At 41.7% G+C, this 19,927-nt stretch overlaps 1 protein-coding gene across 6 annotated transcripts in view; it reads left to right on the plus strand.

Moving 5' to 3' along the window:
• ARHGEF28 (Rho guanine nucleotide exchange factor 28) overlaps window positions 1–19,927 on the plus strand; it is a 190,044-nt gene that overhangs the window by 37,992 nt on the left and 132,125 nt on the right. For all 6 annotated transcript variants that reach the window (XM_054031958.1, XM_054031956.1, XM_054031953.1 and 3 more), the window contains exon 3: window positions 16,935–17,082. In XM_054031958.1, coding sequence (XP_053887933.1) covers window positions 16,935–17,082 — 148 coding nt within the window. The remainder of the gene's footprint in view (window positions 1–16,934; window positions 17,083–19,927) is intronic.

Below are 19,927 nucleotides of genomic sequence, written 5' to 3' on the forward strand. Positions count from 1 at the left end.
ATTGTAAGGATCCTCCTCACTCCTTTCTCTCACTGTTTTGACATGAACTGTGAGAACAGCTCTAATCCTCAGCTGCCAGCTATCACCACTCTTCCACCTCAGCAGCATCTTGTGCAAAAGGGGAATTTTTCACTTGTTTTATGTTTTTGCAAAAAGAGGTTTCTATGGAAATTCTTCATGTAAATTTCATGCACAGCTTCTTCATTGTGAAAAAGTATTTATTCAATCCAGTGCTTGATGTGTACAGCTCGTGTTATTTTCAGAGCCACCCATATGCTTGTAAATAAAATTCTTGCTCGAGGCATTTTTTTTTGGGGGGGGGGGAGGGTTGCAAATCTGGAGCATACTTCTTAGTGTCTTGTGCACACGCTCACATCATAAACTCCAAGAGTTTGATTGTTAGCTGTTGTAAACAGGGCTAGCTCCAGGCACCAGCGAAGGAAGCTTGTGCTTAGGGTGGCCAATGGAAAGGGGCGGCATGTCCAGCGGCAATATGGCGGCGGGTCCCTCAGTCCCTCTCTTCCTCTTTGAGCTGCCGCCGAAGAGGAAGAGAGGGAGTGAAGGACCCGCCAAATTGTCGCTGAAGAATGGAGCGGCCTAAAAGCTGGAGCCGGCCCTGGGTGTAAATCAATGTAATTCTGTTGACTTCAGTTGAGCTTTGCCAGTTTAGACCAGCTGAGGATATGGCCTTCATAGCTCAAATGTCCATTTGTATATTACTATTTGAATTTGTATAATAAGTTCATATGAGTAAACTTGTACAATTTATAACACTATTTTTGACACGAGTATATCAAAGTGCATCCCCTGTTTCCAGGGTATTTGTGTAATATAGATAACAATGTTTGTACATGTCATTTGGATGTGGAGGAACTTCGTTATTAGGGGTGTCAACTGATTAAAAAATAATCACAATTAATCATGAGATTTAAAAACATAGTCAGGATTAATTGCACGGTTTATAATAGAATGCCAATTTGAATTTGTTGTAGGAAAACTTCTAGAAATATTTATAATAAATTCAAATTGGCATTCTATTATAAACAACACAAATAAAACTGCTATTAATCATGACTATTATAAAAAATCTAGTTAATTTGATTTGCGTTAATAAAATGCATTAATTGCAATTAATTGATAGCTCTATTAGTTGTATTTGTTCATTTCCTTTTTTAAGCCAAAGAAACGGGGAAAAAAACTCTTTTAAATTTTATGTAAGATATTTAGTCATACTCTGCTCCTAAGGCAATGACTACACAAAGTGTTGGGCTTTTTCCTCTTAATTTCTGGCTTGCTGGTCTGTGTTTAATTTAATACTCTTCCTTTTTCTGTGTTGTTTTAATACCTGCTTAGCCTTGTATCCAGTTACATTCCATTCAAAGAGGTAATCACATGCTTTTTGAACAAATCACCAGCAATTGTTTGCTAAACTTTAGCAGCAAAGGAGAGCATGCTAAACATTATAAATGATCCGAAAGATATGTCGTGTTTTTATTTTTGTCCTCGTTTTTAATGATTAGTTATAGAGCAGACAATATGGTTGGTTTGTGTTAACCGACCTTTGTTACTTAACCTGGACAAGGAGTGGCAGGTATTTGTCTCCTTTTGATGTCTCAGGTTTTGTTCGGGTATTGTTGATAGTAACAGCTAAGCTTCTTTACAGAGGTCTTTGTGATGGCTCAGAGCAAATATTTTGACATTTTAACCAATTCTCATCTGACCAAAAAAATCACTGAGCTAAAATTTTTAAGTGATTTGCTTTAAAATATTTAGTAAGGCTGTCAAATTATTAAAAAATTAATCATGATTAATCGCACTGTTAAACAATAATAGAATACCATTTATTTAAATAGTTTTGGATGTCTTCTACATTTTCAAATATATTGTAACTGAAATCAACACAATACAAAGTGTACAGTGCTCACTTTATATTTATTTTTGATTACTAATATTTGCACTGTAAAAAAAAAAAGAAATAGAATATTTCAATTCACCTAATACAAGTACTGTTGTGCAGTCTCTTTATAATGAAAGTTAAACTTACAAATATAGAACGATGTACAAAAAATAACTGCTTTAAAAATAAAATAATGTAAAACTTTAGAATCTACAAGTCCACTCAGTCCTACTTCAGCCAATTGCTCAGACAAACAAGTTTGGTTACAGTTTGCAGGAGATAATGCTGCCCATGCAGGGCCATCCTTAGGCATTTGCAGCATACGCAGCTGCGTAGGGCACCTGAAAATTTGGGGCACCCCTGGGTCTTAGCGTCTACCCTCCCGCCTCTTCCTAGCCTTGTTCTGACCCTTCCTGCAAGCTCTCTAAGCTAGCTGCTGCAGCCCGGTGACTCTTATTTCGGAGGGGATCTAGTAACTTAAAAGTGAAAAAACCTTCCAGGCTGCCAGACCTATTAGCACAATATTGAAACTGTTAAAGAGCCATTCAAGTGGTAATAAAGCCATTTAACAGGCATTTGCCAACCCCTATGCATATATTGTCAGTTTCTGAATTTACTGACAAAAACAGTTTTGCATTACTATAATATTTACTCAGAACATGTTAGTCTACAGGACCTTAATTTAAAATTTGCTTTAAAAATATTTCATTAGAAGATTGCTTAAGATTATAAAATCACATCTTTAAAAAAATCCTTGCATAGATTTTTTAGATCTACAATCTGAGTATTCATCTTTAGCCTTAAATGGTTGGATCTTCAGACATATAGTTTTTTAAATAAATCCTTCAAAAGACCAGTCTTATCTAAAATACACATTTTAATTTTAATTACTATAGTACAAAAAACTTGCTTCCAAAGTCTTCCTGGCCTTTCTGTCCATCCCTTTCTCCCTTCACCCCCCCCCCCCCAGTTGAAGGGAGGTTAGTTCTTAAAGGGACAATACCCCTTTCCTTTCAGATAGGGAAACTTGTTTGTCCAGCTTTCTTTACTTCTGAATATTTGATGAACTAGTTTTAAGAGAACCCTCCAGCAAAATCAGTATCTTAGTAAGATATAAAGTCCTTTGTTATGTCTAAAATCTTTAGAAACATATTTTTTAAAGTTGGTGACACTTCATAAACATGTCTGTTTTGGAGATCACACAAAGTAAATTTGTGTTCCTTTTTTCTAAAAGCAATGAACATTATTATGAACACACTAAACCTCTGTGACTGATTAATTTAAGGTAATGTCTTTGTTTCAGTGAGTTAAATATGAGGTAATCTGGAGTGATTACTTTATGAAGGTTTAAGAGTACATTTAAAATATAAAATCAGTTTAGAAATACTGATTAAGAAAATGTAAAATAGAGGAGCTGCATCATGTATTACATAACATTTAATGTATTCAGCAGGGCAGCTGAGTCGCCCTTACTATAAAGTTTTTGCAAATAAATCTCTGACAAATTTCAGGGTATATCAAAATACCTGTGACTGACATTTTTTATTCCCAAGTTTAGTGCTTTTAATTAGGTACCTTCTGCATGTCCAGTCTTCACCTTCCGGCATCCAGTGGAAAACATTCTTCATTTTCTTTTGAAACTTCCCCCCCCCCCGCCCACTATTCTGCAATTTATTTCTAATGTCATTTGCTTCATTTGGGTTCAAGGATTTGTCTGGAAGGGGGGTGAGCAGGGAGGGGGAGGGAGACAGTGGGGAGGGGAGGGGTCTGGGCAGAATGGGGGTGGGGCCTGAGGCAGAAGAGGTGGGCTGGGGAGCTAGCCTCCCCAAGCGGCAGCTTCACCCACCACCCATGACAGCAGGTAAGAGCGGGTCGGCTCCCGCACACCCAGCGTGCACTGCAGTCTCCTTAGGCAGGGGCCGTATTCACAGAGCCGAATGAGCCAGCGCCGCACATTCTGCGTGAGGGAAGGGGTACGGGGGTCTCTGCGGGGAACTGTGACTCTCCACCACTGTGAGGTGGGCCGGGCGGCTTGGTATCCTTGCTGCCTCATCAATCCCCCACCCAGACTGCGAGCCCAGGTTGCCGTCAGGTATAGGTGCATCAGTTTAATAATACTGCGTAGGGCCCCAGAAATCCTAAGGATGGCCATGTGCCCACGTCTTGTTTATAATGTCACCTGAAAGTGAGAACAGATGTTCACATGGCACCATTGTAGCCGGCATCGCAAGATATTTATGTGCCAGATGCGCTAAAGATTCATATGTCCCTTCATGCATCAACCACCATTCCAGAAGATGTGTGTCCATGCTGATGACAGGTTCTGCTCGATAACGATCCAAAGCAAAACGGACCAACGCATGTTCATTTTCATCATCTGAGTCAGGTGCCACCAGCAGAAGGTTGATTTTCTTCTTTGGTGGTTCAGGTTCTGTAGTTTCTCCATTGGAATGTTGCTCTTTTAAGACCTCTGAAAGCATGCTCGACATCTCGTTCCTCTCAGATTTTGGAAGGTATTTCAGATTCTTAAACCTTGGGTCGAGTGCTGTATCTGTCCTTAAAAATCTCACATTGGTACCTTCTTTGCGTTTTGTCAAATCTGCTGTGAAAGTGTTCTTAAAACGAACATGTGCTGGGTCATTATCAGAGACTGCTGTAACATAAAATATAGCAGAATGTGGTTAAAACAGAACAGGAGACATACAATTCTCCCCCAGGGAGTTTAGTCACAAATTTAATTAACACATTTTTTTTTAAACGAGCATCATCAGCAAGGAAGCATCTCCTCTGGAATGGTGGCCGAAGCATGAAGGGGCATATGAATGTTTAGCATATCTGGCATGTATATACTTTGCAATGCCAGCTACAAAAGTGCCATGCGAATGCCTGTTCTCATTGTCAGGTGACATTGTAAATGAGAAGCAGTCAGCAGTATCTCCTGTAAATGTAAACAAACTTGTTTGTCTTAACAATTGGCGTAACAAGAAGTAGGACTTAGTGGACTTGTTGGCGCTAAAGTTTTACATTGTTTTGGTTTTGAGTGCAATTATGTAACCAAAAAAAAATCTGTTTGTAAATTACACTTTCACGATAAAGAGATTTCACTACAGTACTTGTATGAGGTAAATTGAAACATATTTCTTTTGTTTACCATTTTTACATTGCAAATATTTGTAATTAAAATAATGTAAAGTGAGCACTGTACACTTTGTATTCTGTGTTGTAATAGAAATCAATATATTTGAAAATGTAGAAAAACATCCAAAATATTTAATACATTTCAATTGGTATTCTATTGTTTTACAGTGCGATTAATCGTGATTAATTTTTTTAATCGCACTTAATTTTTTTGAGGTAATCATGTGAGTTAACTGTGATTAATCGACAGCCCTAATATTTAGACTCACCTAAATGGTTCATTATAATGCTGGAGAAGTATCGTAATGCTCAGTTAAAAAAAAAATCAGACACTTCAGACTTCAGCAGGGACAGTCTCATACTATGCATATGAAGGAATTATTTGGTGAAGTTGTATGGCCTGTATTAGGTAGGAAGTCAGGCTGGATTATCATAATGGTGACTACTGGCCTTGAATTCTATGTATGCGTGTAGAGAACCTAGCACAGTGGGGTCCTGATCTTGGTTAGGGCTTCTGTATGCTAGTGTAACGCACCTAAATCTATTATTATTATTATCAATAATAAAACGAGGTGTCCCCTGATTAAATAATGAAGTAAGCTTAATGCAGTCAGTAAACCAGGTTTATTTTAGCATACTGATGGTGCACAGATGCCTTAGTGGCTGGCTTTAAATAACTAAAATAAATATTCCTTTTCAGTGAGACTACCTACAAATCAATCATGGAATGCGGTGGTTAATATGTGTGTGACTATGTTGAATTCTAATGCCTGGTTACAGCTTCCAGGGAGGGGAAAAGTTCCACTTCAGTTAAGAATTTATGGGGATTCTCCTCAAGTTGTTGAGATCTGTATTTCTGGAACAATGAATATGTTCTACCCCCAATGTATCTTCCTTACAACATACCACTGCAAGTTTACAAGTTCTCATCTCACCTTTAGAGGTGCATGTAATGTTGAGAGTATTCTTTCCTTAAAATCTACAAAGTTTTATATCTAACGTCTCAAGCTATGCCTAAAAGAACAATCCTCTTTTCATGTAGTTCAGTGAAAACATTTGTCGGGTAGTTTTAGGAGGACTCATGCTAGGGGCAGATCAATAGGATTGTAATTGTCTAGTTGTCTCCTTACATAGTAAAGGCTAGATTTGTTAAGGCAGCTGGGCAAATGTGCAGGCAAATATGAGTGGGAACCAGATGCTTAATTTCCAGAGTAAGGGTTTATCTGCACATGGAACTGTTCTTGATTAACTCCATTTGTGGTGACTCTTCTTCCAAATTTGTTGCATGGGGTTATGGTAAATAGGAAGAAGGCACTCTTGTTTTGGATAGGAGTGTCCACCCATGAAGCTAATCAGAACCAACTCCAGCGGCAGGAATCCTTTGGCAGAGTCAACCTGCAGTGCACGCTGAAGGGTTGCTACACCTGAAGCCCAAAAAAAGGGGGACATCTCGGATGATCCCATAAAACTAGACAGCTATCAGTATATACTGAGCACCCCTATGTATTTCTTGGGACAGCTATCTCAAAAAAGGGGCAATCCTGGGAAAACCTGGACAGGTAGCAACCCTACTCAAATACAGCAAAGTGGATATCTCTTTTGCATTGCATTTTTTTCAACCAAAGAAGGAGGGTGAAGTGAAAAGAAAGGAAGAAGGAAAGGAAGGTGACAATATAACCAAATCAGTCCAAAGACGAAAAAAAGCTTTTCATTCAGTGCAGGATTAAGGCCTGAAATTCAAACTTTTCCTTACTTTATAAGAACTCGGGGTAATTTAAGACAAAGTGATGTCCAGACCCATGAAAATGCTAGTGCTGTCTTCTCAGTCCTGAGGAAGTTACTCTTCCCCAGCTCTAGTGTGTTTCCCTTATTCTCCCTCCCCCTTGCTCATGGGCAGGGGCATGTCTGCAGCCTCCCATGTGAGCAGGAGAAGGCCCAGCTGTTCCCAAACACTGCGGAGTCTTTGTGCTGACCTCTCTGATCAGTGTGTAGAGGGAGCTGACTACAGAACAGCTCACTCAGCATTCTGAGAGATGAGCTGCTGCTCTCACATTGTTGGTGGCAGATGTTTAGAGTTCCCTGGTTTGAAAATTCAGAGGCCTCCACCAAACCAGAGGCTCAGAACTTGGTGTTCCAGGAAGCTTGCCTTAATCCGCTGCTGGCAAGAACCAGTTTGCCCATCCCTGCTGTAAATTACCATCCAACTCCTCACGCTGCCTAAATCAATCTATATGTGTGTGAAACCTGTTTTTTCTATTTGATTAAAAGAAAGAGAATGCCTGACTCTATAAATCCTGTTAGATGCATAAACCCTTCTAATCTCTTCTTTGGCTCCAGTGACATGGCTGCATTTTCACTAATATGAGGTGTGCTCTGTTTTTTAAGCCCCAAATAGAGGAAATCAATGTCACAATTGCTTAGTCATGGATTTAAAATGTTTAGAATTCGGCACATATCTTTATAAATGCTCAGTAACTTAGCCCAGCCCACACTTTGTTCATTTCTTTTGGTGTCTTAAAACTCTTTGAGCATTTGTGTACTTGCTTGCACAAGTTATGAAGGTCTTTGGTTCAATGTGAAAATCTGTTTTGCCTCTGTATTTTCTGCCACGTGTATGTCTGGAGCCAGGTTTTGTACTCATTCACAAGGAAGGGAAGTCAATGGAATTGCTCCTGATTTACATCAATATTATCAATGAATTGAGATCAGATCTCTGTCCATCGTGTATGTATGTTTGAAAATGTAACTCTTGCTTCTCAGCTGGAGAAACTATTAATAGTTTGCAGTAATATTTTAATTGAATTTAAACAATGAAATCCAGCCTAACTCTTGGTGATGCTCTTTGTTATTTTAGAGAGAACATGCTTAAAATTATAGGGTGAAACCCTGTCACCCTGTAAGTCCAGGGCAAATCCCCATTCACTTAAAGAAGGCCAGGATTTCACCCATCTTCTCTAAATGCTATGGCTTTTTCTATTAAGCAATTTTTGGACGACAGCAGGTGGTCTGTGGCTGAATCTTGATATGTTGGAGCTGATGCTAAGAGGCTTGGAGAAGGTCTGGAGGAGGTGGCCGTGTTGGTTCCTGCCCCTGCTACTGTAGGATTTTGCTCAGTTTACTGTGTATCCAAGTGGGTTGTAAGCTATGGGTCAGCTTGAATCCCTGGCTCCTTCTGCAATTCCAGGTAGCACTGGTGGTCAACACAGCCTTTTCTCACCTGCAGCTGGTTAGGCATTTGCAAAGCTTTCTCTAGATCCAGATACTGCCACAGTGATCTGTGCCTTTGTGCCTTCCATATTGGATTGCTACAGCAATATGCTCTGTATGGAAATTAGCTTGAGGACCATCTGGAAGCTATAGCTTGTGCAGAATGTGACTGCTCTTGGGGCTACTTGCAGGAACCCTGTCTAAAACTGCATTCTTCTGTCTGACTTCTGTGTACACTTTGTTGTATGAAATTCCATATGGCTAGGGCCCTGGTGGTCTGAGACACCTCCTCTCTCACCATGTGCTCCCAGGGCAACTGAGATGTTCAGATTATAGTACCTGAATGGAAACATATGAAGGATGATGGCAGGGTGTTTTCTGTGGGATGGCCCTTGGGTCAGGAGCTTGCTTCCCACATAGGTCTGCCAGGCCTAAATTTTGAGTATTCAGGCATGATGCAAGGCCCCTTTCCTAGGCATTTGCCTAAGAGACGGAAGGACAAGAAGGCAGGGGACTGAGTTTATTTGGTGGGTGCTGGGGGGTGGGGAGGGCATGTTAGATATGTTGATTGAACATATTTTTATGCATGAATAAATGAACAATGAAGATCTACTGGTACCATGTTCTTCCCTGTTAATCAGGAAACAACGTAGACGTGCTTGGCAGGGGGAAAGGAAAGAGAGAGTTTGAATCGTCAATAGACAAATGAACTTGTGAAAGTAGTGTCAAGAGGGTATGTGATCAATTTACTAAGCACCATGCAAGTTCCTAGGAATCTGGCCAAGAGAAGTTCTGTGCTGTCCATAGTATCAAAGCTGCTTTGTATTCAGGCTGCTTGGCCAGTTTTTCAGTAGAGGAGAGATCTGTGTGGCTTTTTAAAGTTTGGGTTTTGGTACCTAAAAAGAACACTAGTAGTTTTAGATCAGTTCTATATCTTAAAAATGTACCCTTTGTGCAGAATAAATATGTCAATAAGGAAAACTGCTCAACCGTAGTGTCTGAAACAGACCTTGAAATATCCTTGATTTTCAGGATGCACATCTGCCCATGAGTTTAAGGTTTACAGCAGGGATTGGCAACCTTTGGCATGTGGCTCGCCAGGGTAAGCCCCCTGGCAGGCCGGGTCGGTTTGTTTACCTGCTGCTTCCGCAGGTTCGGCCGATGGCAGCTCCCACTGGCCGTCCCAGGCCAATGAGGGCTGCGGGAAGTGGCGGCCAGCACATCCCTTGGCCCGCACCGCTTCCCGCAGCCCCCATTGGCAGTTATCTGGTGCATTATGTTTTCAAATCACTGTATGAAGAGTGCTGATATTAAAAAATAAAAGTCAGGTTTAGAACACATGAGGAATGAATTGGGCAAACATTATGTGAAACTTTTCCTACCAGTTTTGCAGAGCTCTGACACATGCACACTGATTCCACTTACAAGCTTAGAAACCTTCTAATCAAATGCTGTAAAGTAACAGAAACATAGCCATTAGCTGACTGACATTGCATCACATAGGAACAGCTTTGCATCACAAGTAGTTTGCACTAAATCAAGACATTTCTAATTACCCAAATAAAATAAAATACATTTTGAAGTGCAGCAATAGTTTCCTTTATTACACGTTTTCTAGTCACAAGGTATAACTAACATAGCTTTAACTTTAACAAAGTTATCAAAGCTAACATGGAAATAATATTAAGCAGGTCAATAGCACAGTACATGAACCTTATAAAACATAGACTACAATAAGGTCCCTGACTTGGAGAGCATACAGTCTAACACAGGACAACAGTGCAGATAAAAGAGGGTGTATTCAGTCCTTGATGAGACCAGTTGAAGAGGAGGAGTTTGATAGACAAAAAGTCGGCAACTGTGCTGTGCAGAGGAGATGCATGATATAAGGTGCAAAGGCAAGAGTAGATGTGACCAAGGGAGCAGTAAGGAGGAGAGGATTGGGAGTAGCATGGAGTGAGATGGTGAATAAAGAAGGAAATGAACTGAAATGTAGAAGGGACATAATTATATAGGGTTTGAAGATGAGTCAAAGGTGCTTGTATATGAGGCAGTAAGAGATAAAAAGCAATGGAAGGGATTCAAGGTGGTGAGTAGGTGATAACATGGATGGAGCAGTGGGAGATTCCAATGATATTAGCAGCAGTATTTTGGGTAGAATCAGGTGGGAAGAGGAGAGGGAGGGTGTTATTGGAGAAGACACATTTACTGTAATCAAGACACACAATTACTACGGTAGACATGGGTTTTACCAGAGAGAATAAAGACTAAAAAGTAGATTTTTGTTTTATTAAGCAGGAAGATGTGAAGAAAGAATCTGGATGTGAAGGGAGGAAAGAGAAGTTTGAAACTCGTATGTGAAGTACCTAGATCCAATGCCACACCAATCAGCCATCACCAGAAAATCTGGGGCTCCAGTTCCTCCTCTAAAAGCTACTTTCCCTAGCAACTTGAATTTTCTGTAGTAACACATAGTGAAGTCTTCCTATTGCAGGATTTTCCAAATGAATAACCCAAATGTTTTCCAGATACAATGTAGCTACGAAGATGCCTTCTTCCTATAAAGTCTTTCCTTACAGTATTAAACAGATTCTTCCTCAGTAAGGTACAGGCCATGAAAAATCAGTATCTTATCCTACATCCATCAGCTGCCCACTGCTCTTTCTTCCCTTTTCCCCCCTTCTTTTTGTTTTGGTGAGTAGTCGTGAAAATTCTGAGTATCAAATAATCCTGAGCATCAAATAATATGATTAGTGTTCCCTATATCTTTCTTCTATCTTTATTTAACCTAAGTGTTTTTAAAGGAAAGAACAATGTTGGCCACTGGATACAATAATAAACTGCATTTTAAAATTAGAGTAGATTGATAAGACTAGAAGTGCTGTCATGCTGCATCCCCCTTGTTCCAGTCTGCTGCTGCAAAGTGGGCAGATCCGGCCAGCTGGCCGTGCCTGAGGGGAATCCCCAGGTGATACATAGCACAGGGAAAAGAGGCCAGGGAAAAGGGGACATAGCTGAAGTTTCCCTGTGCTCCAGTGATCTCATTAGATCACCCCTTAGAAAACATAGGCATTCAGGTGTAACTTAAAGCCGTTCCTGAGGTGCTCTAAGTTATGCCAGGGACTGGTTCAGTCCCTATCCTCCCATCCAGAGAAGTGAGTCACAAAGTTGGAGCTTGTGGCTAAAACAGGATGTGGGATGTTCACACCTAAACATCAACAGTTTGCTGAGTATAAACAAAGGAGTACAAGCCAAAGGAAAGTAGGAGAAAGCACTTCACAGGCACAGTAACGTTTCAGACTCGCCCTCATATGCTAGCAGATTGAGGGAGCTGTCAGCATGAGGGTAGGAACAGACACGTATGTTTGTAGGGCATGTGTACATTACAAACTTTTGGTGACACAAGTTACTTTGGCATAAAGCTGCTGCAGTTAGTATATGGCTTGTGTGCTTGCATACTTTGCTCCTTGTGTTGGCACTGCACATACTCACTAGGAGTGCTTGTTTCAGTGCATGGTGCGGTGCCCCAAGGGTAGGTACCGTCCAACTTTTGGGAAGTTCTGGCAAAGCATGGTGAGGCAGAAATGAGTTGCATGGGGTCACTGGGATTGCGGGGTCAAGTTTCAATCATGCTGCTTTCTCTACCCCATAATGCCATTCCTATCCCATAATTTTCAAGCCTGTTTTGAAAAATTCCACAAACCCGAGTGGGATTTGTCGCTGTCCGCCATCTCTGACAGAAGCATGGAGTCTGCACAGCTCTGCGCTATTGTCATGAATGTTATAAGCACAGGATGTGCGATCCTCAGGTATCTGCAGAGCTACGGGGAGCGTGGCGATTTCTTCAAGGGCAGATTGTTGTGGGATGTTGCAAGAACCAGTTCAAAATTGTTGATAACATTCACGGAGCAGCTGTAAATAATGGTGTGCCGCAGAAATGAGCACTGACTGATGGGATTGCATCATAATGCAGGTTTGGGATGATGAGCAGTGGCTGCAGGACTTTTGGATATTCCTGGATCTGTGAGCTGAGCTCACCTCAGCCCTCCAGCACAGGGACTCTAGAATGAGAGCTGCACTGACAGTGGAGGAGCAATTGGAGATCACACTCTGGAAACTTGGCTTTTAGTAAATTGAAGGGATGCTGACGTTGTTTACTGACAAGACTGGATCTCATTGAGAAAAGTAGTCCAATGGTTATAGCTACCTGCCATGTCCTGCATAATATCTGTGAAGCAAACGGGAAGAAGTTGCCACAGGATAGAGGGTGAAGGTGGAGCAGCTGTCGTCTGCTGAGTTTGAACAGCCATACAGTGGCTCAATGGTTTAGGGAGGCTTTGAAAGAGCACTTTAACAGTGAGCCACAGTAATGTGTTGTAGTGTACTATGCTTTAGCTAGCCCTGCAGTTTGGCGATCTGTTAGGAATTATGTGGTACATGCACATCTAAGAATATAACATTGTCAATGCATCTATTAATTTTGTGGTGCTTGTTATACATTTATGATTGTATCCTTGCATGTGTCACTCATCCTATGAGTTGTGTCAAAGTATACTAGTACAGCTAAGTGGGTGTTTTCACTACCACCAGGCATTCTGCAGCATATGTTGGGAACCAATAACGATTAATTGTTTTTCAAACAATAGAGTTTTATTGAGTGATGAAAATACTTCAAAAATTCTGTGCAAGTTAAAAACAAATTTATTAAAACCTTAATAAATTTATATCACAGAGTTTAGAGAAGGGGAAGGAACAGTCATGTCTATTTTAGCTACATGTGCATCAGTCGTGGCTCTCACAGGTCAGTGTGTGTGAAGCTGTGGTTGTTCTTAATGTCCCCCAGTGTGGAGTGGTTGGGACAGGGATGCCATGTGGAATATTGGAGGGAGGCATGTAGAGAGGTGCTATACTGCAATTCTCCATGGGCTTTAAAGGGAGGTGAGCCTGAGATTGAGTCTGTAGGTCCACAAGAGTCGGCAGAATCTGCGTTTGCTGCCAGAGAAGCCCCATTACGTCCTGATGCAGCTCCCTGGCCTCTTCCTCTGGGACTCCTGGACCTTTCTCCTCTCTGCTCTTTCCTTCTCCATAGTCTGCACTATTCATCCTCCAGGCATAGGTGCTGACTTCCTCTCTTTCCCCTGGGTGCTCGACCCCCCTCGACCCTCATCCCCGCCCCAACTGCACCCCTTCCATGAGGCCCTGCCCCCATTCCAACCCCTTCCCCAAAGTCCCCACCCTAACTCCGCCCCCTCCCTGCCCCTATTCCAACTCCTTCCCCAAATCCCCGCCCTGGCCCAGCCTCTTTCCCGCCTCCTCCCTTGAGCACACCACGTTCTTGCTCCTCTTCCCCGCCCCCCCCCCCCGTCCCCGGAGCAGGCTAATGCTGAAAAACAGCTGTTTGGCGGCAGCCAGGTGGGAAGAGCTGGGAGGTAGGTGGAGAGCGGGGACACGGCACGCTCAGTGGGGGAGGAGGAGGTGGGGCAGGGGAGGGAAGGGAGCTTGGCTGCCAGTGGGTGCAGAGCACCCACTAATTTTTCCCAGTGGGTGCTCCAGCCCCAGAGCACCCACGGAGTTGGCACCTATGCCTCAGGGCCCTCTGTTCATGCTCTGATACAGCACTGGGTTGCAGGATCTTGCTGAACAGATCATCCTGAGTCTGCTTCTTTCCCCTCTTTATCTGGCTCAAGTGTGGAGGGAGAACCCCTCCGGGTCACAAGGGCAGCAGCTACAGATAAACCATGCACAGATACCATTGTCAGCATAGGCACTACAGAAAGCAAAAGTTCAGATTCAGAACTTCCTACTTTTGCTTCCCAAAAGTTTTATACAAGACATGCTGATTGACACTTCTGCTTGGGATTGCTTGTGCATGGCACCACCAGGGTGAATAGAGTCCGCCAGATGTGAGAGAAATGAGGAGGAAATTGCTTGTTTGCATGAAACTATGAATATAGGGCAATGTCTCTGGATTCTGGCACCATTGGTTCACAGGTGGTGGTGATTTTAGTTGATATCTCGCACATGCAGGTAGCAAATACATAGAAAGCACAGCTGTTGCTGACATCTCAAAGCTGCCTGCACCTGTATGCTGCTAGTCTGTTGACTGCAACAGTGCCTGCCAAAGTTCTCGCCGGCTGGCATGGGGAAAGGATCCTATTGCAGAGATAGAAATAGGGCTGCTATCCCTTGAAACCTTCGGCAGAGGATTGCAGAGCACCTCCATGAAAGTTTAATTGAGGTCTCTCAGGTGGACTCAAGGGAGATCCCTGTGTACATAAACAAAGTGCTTCGCATGACCCCCTTTGCCTAACTCTATAGGGGAATGAAAAGCAGATAACACTACTTCTCTTTGTTGTATTGCTACCTCTTCTAGTAGGAGTAAATTAATGAAAAGTTGATAGCCATGTCCTGTTAAGTTGGGAGTACCGTCACTGCAATAGGAAATAAATGTACACACTTACTCAAGGTTCCTTCCCCTGCATCGGGCTCACCTGTGCTCGACCGACTGGACTGAGGTGGAGTCTCAAATATTTCCTGGCTTGCAGTGCAGCTGGACCCCTCCGGTCACCCGTCCCCCATCCTCTCCTCTTCCTCTTCCACCTCTTCCTTGTCCTTGCTGTTCATGCCAGGGAGTCTGAGACTTGGGCTTCTCAGAAGTATCCATGGTGGTATGCAGGGTGGTTGTGGGGTCTCCCCAAGTATGGCATGCAGCTCTTTGTAAAAACAGCAGGTCTGCAGCTCAGCACCAGATCGCCTGTTGGCCTCCCTGGCCTTCTGATGTGCCTGCTGCAGTTCCTTGGCTTTCACTTGGCCCTGCTGCTGATCCCTGCCACACCCTTTATCCTGCATCCCCCAAGCAATCTGCTCATGGATGTCCATGTTTCTACAGGATCCGTAGCTGTGCTTGCACAGACTCAGGCCCATAAGATACAATCTCTCCTGTGTGCTCCAGGCCAGAGCGCATCTTGAGTGTGTAGTGGCATGGTCAGCTGGGCATCGGGTGACCAGACAGCAAGTGTGAAAAATCGTGTGTGTGTGTGTGTGTGTGTGTGTAATAGGTGCCTATATAAGACACAGCCCCAGATATCGGTGCTGTCCCTATAAAATTGGGACATCTGGTCACTTTAGCTGGGCAGTTACACACAGCAATGGAAAGCTGCTAGGTGTGCTCCCCTGACTGGACAGTCAGGAAAAAGCATTTCAAAAATTTAAATTTAAGTGTTGACACATGCACAGCTAGCTCAATGTAAGGTGGCTTAGGTTAACCTAACTTTTTAGTGTAGAGCAGGCCTTAGTGTGCTAGACTTTAAACTTTGCTCACATTTAGGATGTAACTTAGGATAAATCTTGTATCTAAACAAGATGATGTGTAGTCTGACACTATTTGCTTTAATTCTCTTTAATTTCTATACACTTGTTTTTATTTAAGACACTTGTGCATTCATTTCCAGAGAGAAGGGAAACAAAGCATTCGGGCAAGTTTGAGTGAGGAGTGGGTGATGATGCCCACTCCGAAGGCTTGGTCAGAGGTGTGGTACCATGGAAGCCCTTCCTTAAGAGGCACTTTCTGGATTCTGCTTTTCAACGGAGGCACAGAAATAAACTAAAGTGAAAATCAAGAGGGGTGGGAAGCAGAGGGGGGACTGATGGTTATGGGGACACCTCAAGTACTTAACTGCATGCTTCTTCAGTGATGATTACAAAGCACCAGAGGAAGTGTGAATCAAGGGCACAATATAAATGTAATATTTTTATTGTATATTGGTATATGGTCATAATCTTTTGAAACTCTTTTGAAAAGTTCTCTTCTAGTTCACTCAGTCAGGAACCTGTTTTGAGTAGATGCAGATCAGATATCCATTTGAAGTATGAAAGATTGTGATGTTTTAATGCAATTTGTTTTCCATAAAATACATAGTTAGTGACATGTTAAGACAATCTGTCTGTGGCTTATTAAAAGTAATCATAGCAACCAGCAACCCTTGTGAAGCAAGCTGTTCTTCTCTTTTAGGAAATACAACTTCATCTAAATTTCCTCCCTCAGAAATTGCAGACATTTGTTATTGTTTGCTGCTTTCAGATCCCTTTCCTGTGCTTTTTTTTGAAGCTATTGTACAGTGGATTTTTCTTGGCTTGTTACTTTCTATTGATTATTTAAAAAATAAAACAAAAAGGGCAGCTATCTCTGGGACCTCGTATTTCTTCGATCTTGCACAATCATACTACAGAGATATATTAGTGCTTTTTTTTTTTCAACCAAGTGTTAACAATAAGATCATTTCATTTGAAATAAATCTGAAATAAATTAGCATAAAATAAATTTCAGAATGGAGAAATTTTATATTTTTAATAGAATGGCCTCATGAATATTAAAGTACACTGGTTGATTGGCCTACTTATTTTGACACACTTATTTATGCTTGGTTAAAAGTTTGATATTCTTCTATAGGTATGAATTGGGATTACAGGAATTAGTTAAAATTTTTTAAAATTAATCCTATCCATTACAGTTTGATAAATATAGCATTGCCTTCTGAACAGGGATGAATAATAGCAGTTTTTTACTTGAACTACTGTATGTTTCAGAGTTGAAAAATAGCCAACAAACTTTTAAAATCTGAAATATATATTAGTAGACTTATTGGCTGTTAGAACACTGCTGGGTGTATACAAAGTTATATTCCTTTTTCAGGGACAGATGACTGTATATGCAAAGTTTGACAAAGATATTTACCTCCCAGAAGATGCTGAATGTTACTTTGTTTACAATGGATCCACTCAGAGACATATAACGTTTGCTGAACGAATTAATGGTAGTGCTCTTCAGTCCATCATTCCAGGTGAGCACTGTTGTTATATCACATTTCTATTTCTCTCTCCCACCCCCACTTTCCTTTTTGATGTGAACTAAAATCTGATATTTTGACATAGTTGTGTTTTCTTATTAAGTTTTTATAATGGGAAATATGGTGGGGTGGACTTTGGGGATGAGTTTGAGTGGTTAGTCTTGCTTCTGCTCTCTTATGCCTTTTTCAACACTGTATATAGTTTGCAGTGGGGGAGCAGTACAGTGCATATGATCTTCAGATGTGACTTGATGATTAAGCCTCTGTGACGTCTACAAAACAAGCCAAGTCTCACCCCAGGTCTCTTGCACCTGGACATCCTGGACTTCTGAAGCCTGCAGAACCCCTCTGTTTCAGTCTGTGGGCCATCCTAGGATGTACACCTCTACCCCGATATAACGCTGTCCTCGGGAGCCCAAAAATCTTACCGCATTATAGGTGAAACCGCGTTATATCGAACTTGCTTTGATCCGCTGGAGTGTGCAGCCCTTCCCCCCCCAAGCGCTGCTTTACCGCGTTGTATCTGAATTCGTGTTATATCAGGGTAGAGGTGTAGTGGTTAAGTTCTTCCAGTTCTTCAATCTTGGCTTGCTCTGGGGATTTTACTGAGAATTGTGGATTTGTCCAGGTCTAGATGATATGTGTGCTGCTCTGTGGCTTGCTGGGTATGAGGTTTTGTGGACAATTCCAGCCTGCATTGTATCATTTGACAAATGATGTGAAGAGATTATATTATGGGAGGTAGATCCAAGGAGACAGGGTTCAGGTTAAGTGCCTAGACCTGCCTCTGCATTTTAAGTGCTTGTTTCTTTGGGTTGTGGGGGAAGGAAGAAAAAAGAATGGGAAACACACTTGTTGGTGAGCAAGTAAACCCTCTTGGTTTTGGTGGAGTGAGAAATGCCCATACTTATTTGACTTCCGGAATTAGTGTGGCACCCATGAATGTAGTGCTACGTAAAGACCTGGGTTAGAGTCACCTTGCAACTAGTGCCACCATCCCTGAGAGCAGGACTGGGGAGCATCACTTCTTAATTCTCTCTTCTGATTTGAAGTCTTGTAGTAGGAAGTCGTCCACACTTGTATTTGGAACATTGCCTAAGCTGATGATACATGTGGAAGGGGAGTGGGATGCAAACATATGATACTGGTGCTTCACAATGAAGGGTGTGAACTTGGACTAGCCTAACACCCCACTTACTGCCTTAAAAAGAGATTATCCCCTTGGCTGCTCTAATACGGAAACAGATGGTTTTTTAAAAAAATGACTTGTGAACTTTCCGTTTGTTAGTAAATAGCAGATATAAATACAATCTGCCAGTGCATTAGACTCTGCTTGTTACTTATTCCTATTTACTTATGCAATAATTAGAGGAGATTTAGATTCTGAAATCTGGCAGTTGATTAAAAGGAAAAATTCTGTGCTTTCCCATGACTGCTTCTTTAATTAATTAAATGGGAAGAGATTATCATGGAATAAAATGGAAGAAATGTAATGTCCTGTTTTATTCCAGGGTATCAAACTAATTTTTTTATAGAGGAATGAATTTGTTTTTAAATTGTTTGTGGACAAGAAATAAAAACATAGGGCCATAGACTACACTCAACTGCTACCTATTCCTGTAGAAGATAATGGGAGATTATTCAACTCTCAATCTTTGCTTTAGTCTTTATATTGTAACAAAACTTTACTTAGCAAAGTTGCCAAATAAAAATACTTTGTATCATTTTATGTTTAAAGACCACTGCTATCACTGTTTCTTGTTTACTTGCCCATTTTCTTGTGTTAACTGATTTGTATGAACAATTGTAGTAGTATGCAGAAATTAGATGCATACCTACATTGTTTTAAAGTCTCCCCTTTAAAATAGTATCAGAAGGTTTCAGCGTTCACTCATGTGAGATGTATAAGAACAGTGCACAACTCTTGTAGAGATATTTCTAAGATGTCAGTATGCCAGCTCACATTTAGAACCTAACCCTGGGGTTTTCAAAATAGCCTGAGGGAGTTAGGTGTCTAGGAGAGTGGGCTCCTAACACCACTGGGCACCTGTGAAAATTCCAGCCATACATTGAAAACTTAAAATTGCTTTAAATCAGTGTTGTCAAAAATGTGGTTGCATAAATAGAGACATACATTTGTGGAAAGCTTCTGGGGAGGTCAGTGGGTATGAAATCCATGTTAAAAAAAATAAATCTCAGTGCTCTCATTCCTTGTCCCTCAGGAATCCCTTTCTTTGCTGTTATAATTTTTCTTGCTTCCGACCCAAAAAACTGCTTCCAGGATTGGTGACAACAGTCACAAATAAAGGGCTGATCTTGCTAGGGGAGCAGAATGGAGGTATAGAAAAAGTTGCCATTGGGGGCGACTCACCATCTATACTGGTCTTACACTGGAAGTTGTAATTTTCCATTCAGATGACTGTTGCATCTTTAATTTAAAGGCCAAGAGCTGCTACCCTGCAGGTGACATCTGCTGCTCTGTCCATTCACTGTTCCCAGTTCTGTTTTCCCCACTCCCTACGCCTGCTCACTGTGACCTAGCAGATGTGCTTTGGGTATGGGATTGGAGGTGTACCTAGCTGTGCATGGCCCCAAAATCTGCGTGCTGGGATCTGTTCACCTAGCACCCATGCTCAGATGCGGTCTGCCAATGACCACGTACCTGTCTCCCACTTTCAGTCCTGCTGATGAATACTGAGGACTCTGCAGGGTAGAACCAAGACTGTCAAAGGAATTCTAGGACTCAGATAATTTAAATTTCCCATTTTACATCTTTTTTTTTCTCTTAAATTACTGTAGGTGCTGAAATGCCCTAAGCCACCTCATGCTTTTGAATTTG

The sequence above is a fragment of the Malaclemys terrapin genome, chromosome 6 (genome assembly GCF_027887155.1).
Source record: "Malaclemys terrapin pileata isolate rMalTer1 chromosome 6, rMalTer1.hap1, whole genome shotgun sequence".
Lineage (NCBI taxonomy): Eukaryota > Metazoa > Chordata > Testudines > Emydidae > Malaclemys > Malaclemys terrapin.